The following is a 13,944-nucleotide window of genomic DNA, read 5'->3' on the forward strand; positions in this document are numbered from 1 at the left end:
AGATGATCTCCTCAGTAGAGGTGGGCAGGCGGCCTCGGGGCGAGCGCGGCGGGTGCCCGGTCCCGCGGGTGTGTGCGCTGCATCTGCCAGGACGCGGGCGGCAACGCGGGAAAGGCGCCGCCGGGCCCCGCCCCCCGCGGTCCAGCCGCTTTGGCGCGAACCTTCAGTTGCCCGCGCTCGCCCCGCCGCCGCCAGCATGGCCCCGCCGCGCCCGCAGGTGAGTGCTGCCCGCGCCCGCCCGGCTCGGCGCACGGCTGCGGCTCGCTGCTGCTGCGGGGAGAGGGGAGCCTGTGGCGCTTGCGGCCGCTCCCGGGACCCCGCGGGGTYTTGCGAACCTGGGCAAACCGGGCTAAGCCGCGCTGCGGAAGGCCGGTGAGGTCGGCCGGGAGAGGCTCTTTGGTTTGGGCAGGCGGGGGACACGGGGGACACGGGGGCAGCCCCACCACCGGGGCTGGCAGCCTCGGCTCTCCTGCCCCGCCGCGGTGCCAGCCTAACGGGTAGGGAGAGGATTCGGCACGGGGGCCGCGCCCGGCGGGGAGCTGGCTGCCCGGAGCCATGCGCCCATCGCCCCCGTCTCGCCGAGGGCGCGGGCGGTGTTGCGGGGCTGGCCCCGCGCAGCAGGGACGGGAAGGGGCGCCGGGGTCGGGGCGGAGGCGGGCGGGGGGCCCGGCCATGAGTGTGTGGGGCGGCACCATCTTAGCGGGGGGGCGGGGAGAGCCGTGGCGGGGCCGCGCCCGAGGGGACGGGCGTGTCGGCGAGGCCCCGGCCGTCCCGGGCTGTGTGTGCTGGGCTGTGCCGCGCCTGAGGGCCCCGGTGCGGCACCAGAAAACGCGCCTTTTGTGCCTGGGGCCGGGCCGGGCCGCTGCTCGGCGGAGCTGTGAGGCCAAAGCCCGCCGGGAGAGGACGGAGGGTTCCAGCGTGCCCTGGGTAGCTGCTGCTGAAGCTCTGTCTGTGCAGCGTTTGGCCCGCGCCCTGGGCCCCTGAAGTGCCCGCGCTCCTGACCGGGGCGGCTCCTCAGTGTGGGTGCGGCCCCACGGCATCGGTGCCACCCTCGGGAGATTAAATGGGTCACTGCCAGTAGAAACATTTCCTGGGAAAGGAAAACCTGAAGCCCATAAAGAAAAGGTCTTTCGAATCGGTGGCAAAATGAACAAAACAGCAAGCTGCTTTGTCTATAACGGTTGTTTAAAATCTGTGGGTAGAATTCTTTGGCCCTTTCTTAAGAGCTGCAGAATACTTAGTGTTTGTCTCAAACTGAAAGTACTAAATGAATCAAAGCAGAGTTCTAGGTACTTTGCATGTAGTTGCACTTTTTTCCATCGCTGGCTATGATGACTGGGCTATGACATAGTTTATGTACCTATTTCCACTTGTCTGTTTGCATAAAAGAAGTATTCTTAAATACTGAATGAAACTCATCTATAACAAGATCAGATCAGAACTGTATCAGAGTAAAAACTATTGCCTTTTCTAACTCTGAGATTTGTTTTAAAGCTGATATTTGTTCTGCTGACTTGTATCCAAGATTATTAAGCATTCTAAAATGTTGCAACCTCCTAAACTTCAATAAAAGATATTCTTAATGTGCTGCAGTAGATGTCTTCTTAATGGTGCTGCTGTTGTCCTTTGCAGCGCCGAGGTTGTTCGGGAAGGAGAAACTTTACAGCCTTTCGAAATACAAAACTGATTCCCATGGAAACATCCTCATCCTCCGATGACAGTTGTGACAGCTTTGGTTCTGATAATTTTGCCAACACAGTAAGTACAACACAGGAAGACCATATGTGCAATACTAGTAAAGCTTGCAAAAATGTAAAGTTGGTAAAGCTACTGAGTGTTTTGTGCACAATTTAAACTGCTCGATCTGTTTATGTTTTTGAATAGTAGTTACAAACCTATGCCATATGCTGTAATTTCATTTCATTCCTCACTTGTGCTTCTAGGTGGTAATTGTTGGAAACAGACTAGCTATCACTTTTAGTCTTTGAAATGTCACCTAACCTAAGGTGCTTGGTAATTTGCAGCTGTGGTTCTGAAACCCCTTGTTAAATGCCTTAACGATTTTTTTTCTTTATTAAGAAAGTTATTTGCTTATACTGCACTTGTAAATGTTCATAATTTTCTCTACAACTTCATTTAAAGGATATTTTATTTTTTGTAGAAATGCAAATTTAGGTCGGATATTAAGGAGGAACTGGCAAAAATTTTTCATGAAGCSTCTGATGATGAATCTTTCTGTGGCTTTTCAGAAAATGAGGTTCAAGATGCATTGGTAAGACAGTTGATTTTAGTTTGCTATTTTATATTTAAATATTTACACATTTGTAATTGGAAAATAATACCAGCTTCAGCTTGAAAGTTCTATGTTTCAAAAAGAAGCATAATTTTATTTAATACAGTCTAAATAGCCAAATTTTAGTATTTTTTTTGTTTCCATGAAAAGCACTCAAGATTCTGAACTCTTAAAATCTGCCAAATGTATTTTGAAATATGCCTCTTAAAACTGTCGTTGCTGGATGTTACTCTTTTGGGCCCTGACATTTCCAGTTTCCTCAGTATGAAATGTTAGGCTAGCCCGTGGTTTCCAGCAGAYTTCAGAAAAATTTCTGTGTATCTTGACATGCAGTCAGACCTCCACTCTGGCAGTGTAACAGGGAAGGCTGTGCATCTTTCAGCAGTAGAGAAATAGTGATAGGTGGTGAAGTCTGCCTTCCTGCTTTTCTGTGACATCAGTGCAAGATCAGTTTTATTGCTTAAAAAGATCAATAGTTGATACTCAGAAGMGAAACCAAAGTGGTATCATGTTTGGCAAAAACAGGTTTGTCATCRCTTCAGAACGTGATGAGGAATGACTAGAAAAGAAAAATGTCTTACTGGAAGAAGGCACATCTGAGTTAAATGATACACAGTAGTAAAGAGAACAAGTAGGAGACAAAGCTGGAATAGATAAGTAGAAAAAAGAATCAATAACTACACATAAGGTGCAGCCAGAATCATATACCTGCTTAATAAAAACCCTGTGTAAATAAAAATGGCTATTTGATGTCCMTTGTTACTGCTGAGCAAAATAAAACTGTGTCTAAAAGAAAAATCAAAGCCTATTGCAAGATGAGCTTTTAACTAAATAAATTAATTAATGTCCTCACCACTGGTTCTTGGAAAATTTGTAAGCAAGACATGAGAATTCAAACATAAGAAAATACTGGTATTTTATTCATAATTATTTCATTGGCTGGCTCATGAAGGAAGTTTTCATTTGTTATCAATTGGTACTGTGAGATGGCTATTCTTGACAGCTTACAAATTTGGGTTTGACCCTGTGCAGACAACTTGCATAGTGGCTTTTTTTACAGACAAATGCTATATGTAGCAAAATTGAGAGCTTTAAAGGCAGTTCTCTTTCTCACACCACACACACAAACTACCTTTGCTATTAGACCTTCAAGTGACAGCTACGACTGCTACAACTGGACCTACACTCACTTTTCTGGTGTGTTTGGAAAGACCCTGTGGGTCTCCTTGGGAGGTTTTTATCCCTGTGCTCCCCTCTCCTTCCCTCCTGCTCCAAAACATGTTAGAGCACTAGGACTGGATGTCTAGATTTCAGCCAGGTAGCCTCTTTACCCACCTCCAGACAAAAGGCTGCATACTCTATTTAACTGCAGAGCTCTCCTGGATTTATGTGCTTCCATTCTGGTTTGTTAACAGAAATTGGAATCGGATTCAGAGGGGAATGATGCAAGTGCTGAAAGTGAGATGGAGCAGAGAGGGCAGAAATGCTCTGTTCCTCTGAAAGTAGCCATGAAGTTTACTCCTCGAAGATCTGAGAGGAGGAAGGTTGAGATGGAGCCTGTTCCTGAAACACTGATGCCCACTCCAGATTCAGACTCTGATACTGAAGAAAAGGGTGCCGTGTTTTTAGAAAAAAGAGCTTTAAACATAAAGGAAAACAAAGCAATGGCAAGTACTCAATGTCTCCCTGGGGACTCGCCCTTTTTCCCCCCCCTCCCTCTTGACTCTTGGGGGACCTCTGTTTCACTTCATTGTAATAGGAATTATGTGAATGCATTAAAGATGAATTTGCATTCCTAAAATATAAATCTGATACTTTTATATTTAGTGGCGTATGAAAATCCACAGGCTGCAAGCCTAACAACATAATAAGTTTGAACACTTCCAAATTACTTGCAGTCACTAAAACATAAATAAGACATAAATGTAAAGAGTTGAAGAGTGACTGCACTTCCTATAAGTAATTGTACTTTCAACCAATTGCCCTAGTAGTCTGTAATAGCACATAAMTACCCTTCTGAGGCTCTGCTTCGTTTTTCTTTCTCTTGTTAGCTTGCAAAACTAATGGCCGAGTTGCAAGATGTTTCTGGTATCTTTGGTGGAAGAAAATCGTTGCCAGCTGTCAATCGTGTGAGTATAAACTTACTGTACTTGCCTTCAGATTTCTAAKAGTCAAATTCTGACATGACAAAGCAAGATTCTCAATGGAAAARCTTACTAAACCATGCAAATCCAAGTCCAGTTATAATTTTATTGCTTCCTAAAACAGGTGTCCTCACTGTGTAATTCTCTTTTGATTTGCCATCGAAAGCAGAACAGATTAATTTATATAGGTCAAGTGTCTCCACAGGCCGATAAAACTAAACAAGGTGCTGTGTAAATATGTATTTATACAAAGGCTGGAGATAAGGGGGTGGCAGCTCAGACTTTGAAGATCAAGCATGAATATTCTGAGAGTTTGGAGCCTCAAAAAACACCTGGCATTGAGCTGAACTTTAAAGAAGGTTGGGTTGTGAATCAGCAGTGTAATGAATTTCACTGCAGATTTATTTGTAAGCTGGGTGAAGATTGGAACATTGCTAAAAATTGCAACTCCTCATAGWCACAGATTCAGCTGCTTTAGACTATTTCTCTGTGACCAGCAGAATGCCTAAGATGAACTTGCTTAGAATCTTCTTAGCTTGTGTTTTYTGACTGGGACAGGGATAGACATGTCTTTGGAAAAGGTGGAAGGAAGGCATCTTTAGGAGGAATTAAGTAGGACAGGAGGTATCTGAGTTTTTGCCTGTTTCATGCTTTAGCAGGGACCAAAGCGACTTCCAAGGCGTTCATCACCCAATTATGTCTTGAGGAGGAACCCAGACCAAAGTTCTCGGCCTCACACAAGGTCCAGGTCCTTGATTGAAGGTCCTCCTAGTCTTGTACCAGAAGAGGAAGAAGATGACCGGTACCTCTTGGTGAGAAGAAGAAAGATGTCTGATGAATACCTGGAGGTATGATGAAGGTCTAGTTCTGTTGTGCACTGTGAGGGTGGATTAGTGTCCCATTAAGAAAACAGCAATTCATAGAGGGTTGATGTTCTCCATTTCCCCTTCCTTGTCATTGTGAAATAACTCATCTTGCACTCTCGAAGCAAGATCAGTAGCATCTMTGTCCCTGAAGGTGACAGATCCAAGTGAGGGTGCTAAAGCTGCATCCATGTCATACATCTGTACCAAGTTGTGCTATATCTATCTTGCTTAAATATATGATGGGTATTTTGGGACTTTAGCATTGCTGTGAAGATCCTCACCTTTGTAGAGATTTTTTTGAAACTAATACTAGAACTACTGTCTTTGCTATTCAGCATGAAGCCCGTACTCCCAGGAGGGGTCACCGTGGTGCCATGGCTTTTCCACACGTTGTGCGCCCAGTTGAGGACATAACAGCAGAAGAGCTGGATAACGTTTGTGGATCTGCAAGAGAAAAAGTATATAACAGGGCCATAGTAAGTATATTCCAACTTTGTGAAATGTGTACTTTGTGAAGTAACTTTCTTGTTATTCCATGTTTGTGTTTTAGCATCAAATAGAGCACACTCCCTCTTGCTAAGAGAGAGGATGTGATTTTTGGGAGAAATATGCCTGAGATCTTGAAATGTCCATTCTTATTTTTGCCTGAATTTGTAGAATGGCCTTTACAAGCCAATTAGTTACTTTCACTCTGAAATGACTGTAATACCTAAATGATATCAGCCAAGGGAAAGTGATTACCAGACACTGAAGATGCAGTGTTAAAACAGTCTTCGTTTAAACTTGCAAGGTGGCTTTCTGTTTCAGGATAAGCACTGCTAGCTGCCAAAGAGATTTTGTTCAATGCTTTATTCCCCTAAAATGCAATCTAAAATGTTGTTTCTTTTTCCTGTGTTCTAGGGATCCACCTGTCATCAGTGTCGCCAAAAAACCATAGACACCAAGACAAATTGCCGGAACCCYGATTGTGTAGGAGTGCGGGGCCAGTTCTGTGGGCCGTGCCTCCGCAACAGATACGGGGAGGATGTCAGAACAGCACTGCTGGACCCGGTGAGACTGCTCAGTGGTGGCTTCATTGTGCTTGACTTGCACAGCCAGATGTATTTAACAGAGCTGCTTATGGTGCWGTAGTACATCATGCAGCCCTGGCTTGATTCACCCTGAATCACMGAACTGTGTTGTGTACAACTTACTGTATTTACTACTTGTGTGGTTTTATTTGCAGGAGTAAAGTATGAGAACAGAGCAGCAGCCAAAATACTCTTGTGTTTGAGCATCAGAATAGTTTTTGCTTTTGYCTTGCATTAGTACTTAATGGAAAGGAACTATATTGTGGATAAAATGCTCCTGTTGTGAGCATTGGTGTTGGAGTTGCATAGGGGAATGTTTCCTTGGTTATGTGCAAGGCAGGCAATGGAGAGTTTAGCCCCCTACAGATTGAAGAATTTGTACTCTTGCACTGGTTTATGCAGTGCTAATGTTCACTTTATAACTCCGTGTAAAGCAGGGCTCTCTTACAAATTGTGGGTATGAGTTACATCTGGCATAGAAGCTCAGCTAAAATGCCTTCTTGTTGTCTCACTTTTGTGTAGAACTGGAGGTGCCCACCCTGTCGAGGGATCTGCAACTGTAGCTTCTGCAGACAGCGAGACGGCTGCTGTGCCACCGGTGTCCTGGTCTATCTGGCCAAATACCACGGCTTTGACAATGTCCATGCCTACTTAAAAAGGTGAGTGTGCCATTGTGTCATTGACATGGTTGCTTTAAGTGGGATAAGCATCTCACCAGTGGGAGGACAGAGATGTCCACATCCTAGTTCATCAGGTAAATCTCGAGATTAGTCTGTGTTGCCTGCAGAATATGAGATTTTGCCCTGTGATTTTTCTGATACACTGGCTCTTATCCAAAACAAGTGTATAGCCACTCCGCCTTTTAGCTCTCAGCTTCAGTGTGCATTGTCAGGGCTTCCACTAATTGATCTAAAGAGTTTTCAGTGTTTGGCTACAACCTGACTCATGTTTTTACTTGTCTTTCAGTCTGAAACAAGAACTTGGAATGGAAGACTGAAGCTGTTACTGCCTTTAAATTACATACTTTTTCACCAACGTCATACTGTTGCCTTCAATGAATTGTTTAATCAAATGAGATTACAAAGTGCCTTCCTTGCTTCCCTCTCTTTTTGGGTAAAAAAGGATAAAAAATTTCATTTATTTCAGTATAAATCATACTTGGGAAAGCTGTTTAATGAAGATCTTCACTCATAGGCCATTGTTTTCTCTTTAAACAACTTTGCAAATCAGATAGCATCTGATAATAGTAGTTGTTTTTTTATAAAAACAATAGTAGTTGTTTTAATAAAAGTAGTTGTTTTTTTTCCTGAAAGGAAATGGGGCTTTAAGTCATTAGTTTCATGCAGTGGTCTGTGCTGCAGATGTACTTATGCTCTGAAATTGGTTACAAAGAGATGTTTTGAAAATGTGGRGTGGTTTTCTCCACAGAACCAAGCAGCCATCTTCTGCAATACAGACACTTAATGATCAAATGGAATTCTAGAACTCTCTGAAACAACAGCAAGTTCTAGAGTAGTCGTGGTTTGAACTGGGCCAAAAGCACCCAACRACGTTCCCTCCCCACCACCAGAGAGGCAGAAGGGAGAGCAAAAGCCCAATTAACACTAAAATTTATGGCTTTTAGATAGCATAACATAATTGAGAGAAAGATATGTATGTGCTCCAGAAAATGGTCACACAAGCAGAAATAACTTAAGTTGCAAAATRGATATATTACTAAAAACTACTAAGAAWACTGCCACACTGGGGAGGGGAACAAAGATAGGGAAAAATTTRCAAGGAGARGAAAATAAAAACGGACATTTTAAGACACCTGTTATMCTTTCCGGGGACCCGTCTCTTTCTCAGGTCGTCCCTCTCCACCCCTCCCATGCCTTCCCGCACACACAGGGGACAGGAATGAAAGTTTAACATAGATCMAACWACTCATAACKGTTATCGTCCARCMTCATAGGAGAAGYATTCATACAGCTCCAAGCTGTGGGAGGTCTTWTCCCAAGAAACAGTCAGTGTATARCTGCTGATGGCATGSGATTCTTTTCTTTATCTCRTAGGAGAAAGGAAAGAATGTTCTCCAAGGCCAGYTCCACTATCACAAATCTCCTGGCAGAATACAGTTTCTTCTAAACATCCACTTGCTTCACAYGTGGGGCAGGRGCACCTCTTCCACCCCACAGAACACATTTTCTTCTTAGCACCAACTCGCTTCACACATGAGGGGGAGCCAGGTCTCTTCCCCCTTTTTGGCTCCTGATCAGTTCAGTCCAGTCCTCAGGCCAGGGTTTTTTTCCTCAGAGCAAGGTCGTTTTCCTTTTCTATACAGGTCTCCCATTAAAGAAATAGTCCTTTCGAGAACAGCTTGTTTGCTCCATGTTCGAGCACCACAGCCCAGCACAACAGTACCTGTCTTCTCGTTACTGTGATCTTGGGTCTCCATTTTTTTTCTTACATCTCCTCACCCTCCTGCTCTGTTTTTCCCCAGTGCATGACACTAAAACTAAATACTAACAACCTAAAAACTACATGGCAGCCGCCCCTATCTTGTTTTGAATTCTTAAGTACAARACCRWATGTCATCACAGAGGTGTAACCAACCTGTGCAATTGGCCCAGGSYTGATGATCAGCCTGTSCATCAMCCTCAGAGCCAYAATGGATTGGCTCTAAAACACAGGGGGCAGGGCTCGTTTTGCTGGAGAAGAGGGAGAAAGCTTCTAGAACTTTGTCACAGGAGCCATCTTTATGGTTTCTTGGGCCCATCCCCCCACCACAAAAATCRGACCGAGTAAAACCRGGAGAAGAGTTCAGAAAGGAAGCCCTGAAAGTTACAGTTGAGCAGTCTTCAAGSACTAATATTTGGTTATAGAGTACTGAAAGTTCATGCTGGCCWTTTCAAGGGAGTTTGAATTAAAAAATGCAGCAGAAACTGTTTGAGGTGTCACTTTGTGTTTTTGCTCAGATGGCTGAAAGCTTCTGCAACATTAGCATTGCCTACTGGTGACAATGATGTGAACATACWGGTACACATTGTGGAGTGACCGCTGTCTGAAATAGAATGTTCCATGTGTGTTAATTTACTGTTCTGGTGGACTTCCTTCTCCCTGTTCTTGCTGCAGCTGCAGATCTGCTTTGCTGASTCAGCAGTGGTCCTGGGGAAGAGGGGGATACCTCCAGACAGGGCTTGGTCAAGTAGAGGGGTGACTGTTCATGTGGCTGTTGACCAACTTCAACTGGATGTGTGGTGGTAATAACTTGTTTAATTTGGTTGTCAGGAAAAGGGGAAGTGCATGTTTCTGTATCTGGCTGTGTGACTGTGGAAGGTTCTTTCACATGACATTTGTGAAATACACGCACAGCAGAAATGGAGCAGAAGAATTCTGATATGCTGCGTGCATGGGGTCTCCTGTGCTCAGTTTTGTAGAAGAGAAGGTGCCATGAAAATTGCATCCAGAGAACCACAAAGTGTGTAAATGTGCTTAGTTTGGTTATGGAAACTGCTGTGTAAGCTTTGTGTAAGGTTTAGAGTGTAATGTTATAAATAATGTACAGTTGAATAGTAGAAGAATCAACATGGGTTTAGGCTTCTCTGCTTGCACAGTATTTGCACTGTGTGTGTACAAAATGACCCACATTTCATACCTTTCTAGGAATTGTATCAGTGTGTGTGGGAGGGGAGGAGAGAGGAATTTAGAAACAACAGATATTTATGTCTCAGACATGCAGTTCTGTTTCATAAATCATCTCTCCTATTGAAAATCTCCTGTCCTCTCTTTGTCTGTTTTTATAGTGTGAATAGCTGTTCAGTCTGAGTGTGGAGAGTGCTCTTCCCTCTAGGTGCATTTTGTGAAGAAGGAACTCATTTTAGAAATACATGTTCTGACARATAAAAGTGGTTGGGTTTTTTTTTTTTCCTCCTAATTGCTTGGCTTGCCTTTTGATTGCTAGAGTGTGCAAGTACTGTGCTAAAAGCAAACCCTTGTGTTATATTACAGAGACTACTGTATTTAGATTTACTCAGATCTACACTGTTCTGTACAATTTTTTTTAATTTTGAAAATAAAAACTTTCAGCTTTAGAATATTTTTGCCTCTGAATTGTTACTAAAAACCTGTTAAGAGCTATGTTTATATTTTACCACCTTTCAGATAAACTTATGCTGCAAAGTAAAGGAATCGGTTGTTCCCACTGGGGAAGCAGTGGGTCTTGGACATATTACTGTTCCTGGCCCTGTGTTCCTGAACCAGGCTTGCTCTGATACTCATGCTGCTCTGATATTCATGATTGAATTGTTTGATACCCGGTGACTAACTTTTAAAGGTCAAAATACAGGGTGCTTAGTTCAGGCTAGATACAGGCTCTATGCTGGTGTGCTGTGTGCTTTGCCCTTCTGCTTTTTCTCTACTTTTTTTTTTTTTTTAACTAGATGCCTACATCCTGAGCTGACAAGGATGAGGAGAAAATTTTGGACACAAGCTGAAGTAATGTGGCTGCCGTTTATTTATTTATTTATTATTTTATGAGCAAGCTCTTAAGTAGCCTCTCAGGAGCTCTTTCCTGGAGCAGAGAATCACCTGAGAGGCCTTGATTGCAGGCAGATAGTGAGTGAAGATTGTTTTTGACACTTGTGCTGCTTTTGCATCCTGGGTCTAGATAGGAGCTGTGYGAGACTGTGGTGGAAGGTTGCACAAAGCTTCCTGGGGCCTGKGGTGAAAGGAAGCAGGAAAGAAATGATCCAGCTGAGTGACTGAACTGTCCCAGATACTCTTTACTGGTAAAATCCTTACCTTGTTACTCTCACCTAAAAGCTGTGTTTAGATGTGCCTTTCATYACCCTGCTGGTCATGTGACAATAAAGGCACATTTATGAATCATGTAGGAATTAGCTCATGTTTTTTATGATGATGATTTTGAGGTGTCTCAATACAGCACTTTGCCCAAGCCCCTATCCCACAGCTAGTTTAGTACTGTTGGTATGAACTTGAGAAATGGTTAATGAGCTCATGGTTTATAAGTGCAATGAATGAGCAGCAGTTTAGGAAAGTTGAGAGCAAAAGGTCCTGTCAGCTTTAAAAACCAAAGATACATGGAAATAGAGTATTGCTGTGTAAGGAAGGACAAAAGAATGAAGCTCATGTGAGGTAGAATGATGCTTTATTGAAGAAGGCTGCATGAGTTGACATTCCCTCACTAGGCAGCTTTAGAATGATCTTGTGCATAGGTCTGCTAAAAAAAAAAACAACAAAAAACACCTGGTGTAACAATTTATAATGAATTAAATATATACTATGATGAAATTTAATCATACTGATTAAATTTGCCATAATCTTATTATTAGAAGATTTTCTTAGACTGGTATGTATTAATATATATGCATTTGCTTCTTTCCCATTTGACTTGCTTTTTAATTAAGCCAAACACTGAAGCACTGAAATTTCAAATCTTGGGGAAAAAAAAAATTGTCTTTCTTAACAGTTAAAYTTTCTTCATTATATGTATGTTGAAAAACTAGCATGGTAGTGTTACTTCTCAGCCTGAAGTAGCATACACTAAACATTGCAGAGCAGCACACTTGGCTGCTTGACCAATTTTAGTAGTGCAGGGAACTGCAATGGAGTTTTGTAAAACCCATCTTCCTTCCTAGCCTGATGCTGATGTACCATTATTTTGTTTGCCAGCAGCCTGGAAGTATTTTGAAGAGAAGAGCACRGAGATGGCAACATACCAAAGCATCATCATCATTTGCTTGGATAGGCAAATGAAATGAAAAAGGACAAAATGGTGAAATCTAGTTAAAGAATCGCTTGAAGTGTTCCAGGCTGAGGGAACACAGCTGACTTTGAAACCATCTGTAATACACTCAGCATCTGAAAYGTTTGGCAAGAGAGTCACCCACTGACCTCTGCTGGCATAATCCAGTTTGTTCTCTTACACCTTTTTGTGAGTGCAGCTCTTGCATGGCTAATGGCATGAGCTAGTGGGGAGATGTTGGGAACASTGCCTGCTGTTCTTTCATGTTCTTGGCCTCTAAAGCAACTACAAATGAGTGAAAAGATAAAACTCTCAAATAGAGGCTGGCCACTCTATGGGGTCCTGAACACCAGCACCCAGATAATGCTGGGCTTTGTTGTAGATACATGTGAGTGTGTGGGCTCCAAATGCCAAAGAGCGGGGACAGCACTGCACTTGCATGACTGGGTCTCACTCTTCTACCAAGGAATAAGSCTGGCTCTCCTAAAAGGGTGTCAAAACCCCCACAAACCCTTTGGATCTGGAAAATGGTAGGGGAATTGTATTTTAGAACTCAAAAATATAATGATCAGTGCTAGAGGTAATGAGTCTTGAAAATGAAAGGTGAGAGGGGAACTAGGAATCCTTTAGTGACTGATATTGAATCTGTATGAAAATATGTCTAGAGCATAGAGATACAGTCATATTAAACCAGATCTTGCTGCTGTTTGGTACAGGCTTTCTTCCAGCTAGATTGATCAAGCTCTTGATGCAAGGATGGCAGACAATTTTGTTATGTGAAAAAAACAAACAAACCAGAAGTCATGGTATGGTCAGGATGGGGTAAGAAGGCACTGCATCTGTCTCTGTAGTACTTTAGTGGTTTTTGTACTGATCCCTAGGACTAAAAAAAATCAGTTGAAGTGTAGCTGTGTTGAAACCGACTGATACTGGAGTATGCTACAGGTAAAACTTCTGTCTACTTCAGATATAAAATTTTACTGAAGTTATGGATTTTTGTTTGGGCTCCAGCTAGCTCTGTATCCTTTCCTGTCTCTTAATGCAACTGCAGGCATGAGAATGAAATTATGTGCTAGGTTGTGTCAAGATGTGTAAGTAACAGAAGCCTATGGCAACCATCCTCATTTTCATTTTACCATGCACAATAACAAAGCGACCCTACCAGCACTTCTTTTGGCCTTGTGTTACCTTTTTTTAGCTTGAATAACCATGTAAAAGTGGTGTGTTTGTGAATTGTTACATGAGCTTCMCAGCTGACTGACACTAGGACTGAGGGTGAGAGCTCTCCTGCAAATTAAAATYGTTATTGTTCATGTTTTCAGAGAATTGGCAGTTATGTCTCCTCTCTGGATATCCAAACAAACTCCTGTTTGAAAATAAAATTACTGGAACTATTATACTGAATATTTCAACATTTTAGGCTTGAGAGGTATTTAGATGGTTYACTTTATTATATAGATGAAGTAAAATAAGTTCAAGCAGTGTCAACCATTTTGTTTAACACCTTGGAGGTTCACCATTTTCAGATGTTCTCTAAAGTTCCAGAGACAGAGGCTTAGCAATGTTCCTACTTCAGTRTGAATGAACACAGGCACTCTTATCTTACATGATTTTCTTCTTATATAGCTTATTAGCAGAATTTAGCAGTAGGAAAGATTCTATTTCTTAGTGCTTTTGTACTGTGTATTTTTTTCTTGTTGTTGGGTGTGTTGGGGGGTTGGTTTAGGTTTTGGGTATTTCTTTTTGAGGCTAGTTGTAATGTGAATACAAGTGATAACAGTGAATCATCAGGAAAAAAAACCCTTTGGAAATAAGCCAGAGTAAA

The 13,944-nt window shown here is 42.7% G+C and overlaps 1 protein-coding gene across 5 annotated transcripts in view; it reads left to right on the forward strand.

Moving 5' to 3' along the window:
- CDCA7 (cell division cycle associated 7) overlaps positions 1 to 8,312 on the forward strand; it is a 13,677-nt gene extending 5,365 nt beyond the window's left edge. Inside the window, exons 1-10 of one of the 5 annotated variants that reach the window (XM_057363668.1) lie at positions 89 to 217; positions 1,633 to 1,758; positions 2,162 to 2,272; positions 3,709 to 3,960; positions 4,345 to 4,422; positions 5,097 to 5,285; positions 5,639 to 5,779; positions 6,204 to 6,353; positions 6,896 to 7,032; positions 7,340 to 8,312. In XM_057363668.1, coding sequence (XP_057219651.1) covers positions 197 to 217; positions 1,633 to 1,758; positions 2,162 to 2,272; positions 3,709 to 3,960; positions 4,345 to 4,422; positions 5,097 to 5,285; positions 5,639 to 5,779; positions 6,204 to 6,353; positions 6,896 to 7,032; positions 7,340 to 7,370 — 1,236 coding nt within the window. In that variant the 5' untranslated portion in view covers positions 89 to 196 and the 3' untranslated portion in view covers positions 7,371 to 8,312. Of the gene's footprint in view, positions 1 to 88; positions 218 to 768; positions 928 to 988; positions 1,126 to 1,632; positions 1,759 to 2,161; positions 2,273 to 3,708; positions 3,961 to 4,344; positions 4,423 to 5,093; positions 5,286 to 5,638; positions 5,780 to 6,203; positions 6,354 to 6,895; positions 7,033 to 7,339 lie in introns of those variants that run through there. The other 4 variants (XM_057363667.1, XM_057363671.1, XM_057363672.1 and 1 more) reach the window with 4 other exon arrangements.
- Positions 8,313 to 13,944: the final 5,632 nt, after the last annotated feature.

This window comes from Malurus melanocephalus, unplaced genomic scaffold (genome assembly GCF_030028575.1).
Source record: "Malurus melanocephalus ecotype Western Australia unplaced genomic scaffold, MMel_1.1 scaffold_30, whole genome shotgun sequence".
In the NCBI taxonomy this organism is placed as follows: Eukaryota; Metazoa; Chordata; class Aves; order Passeriformes; family Maluridae; genus Malurus; species Malurus melanocephalus.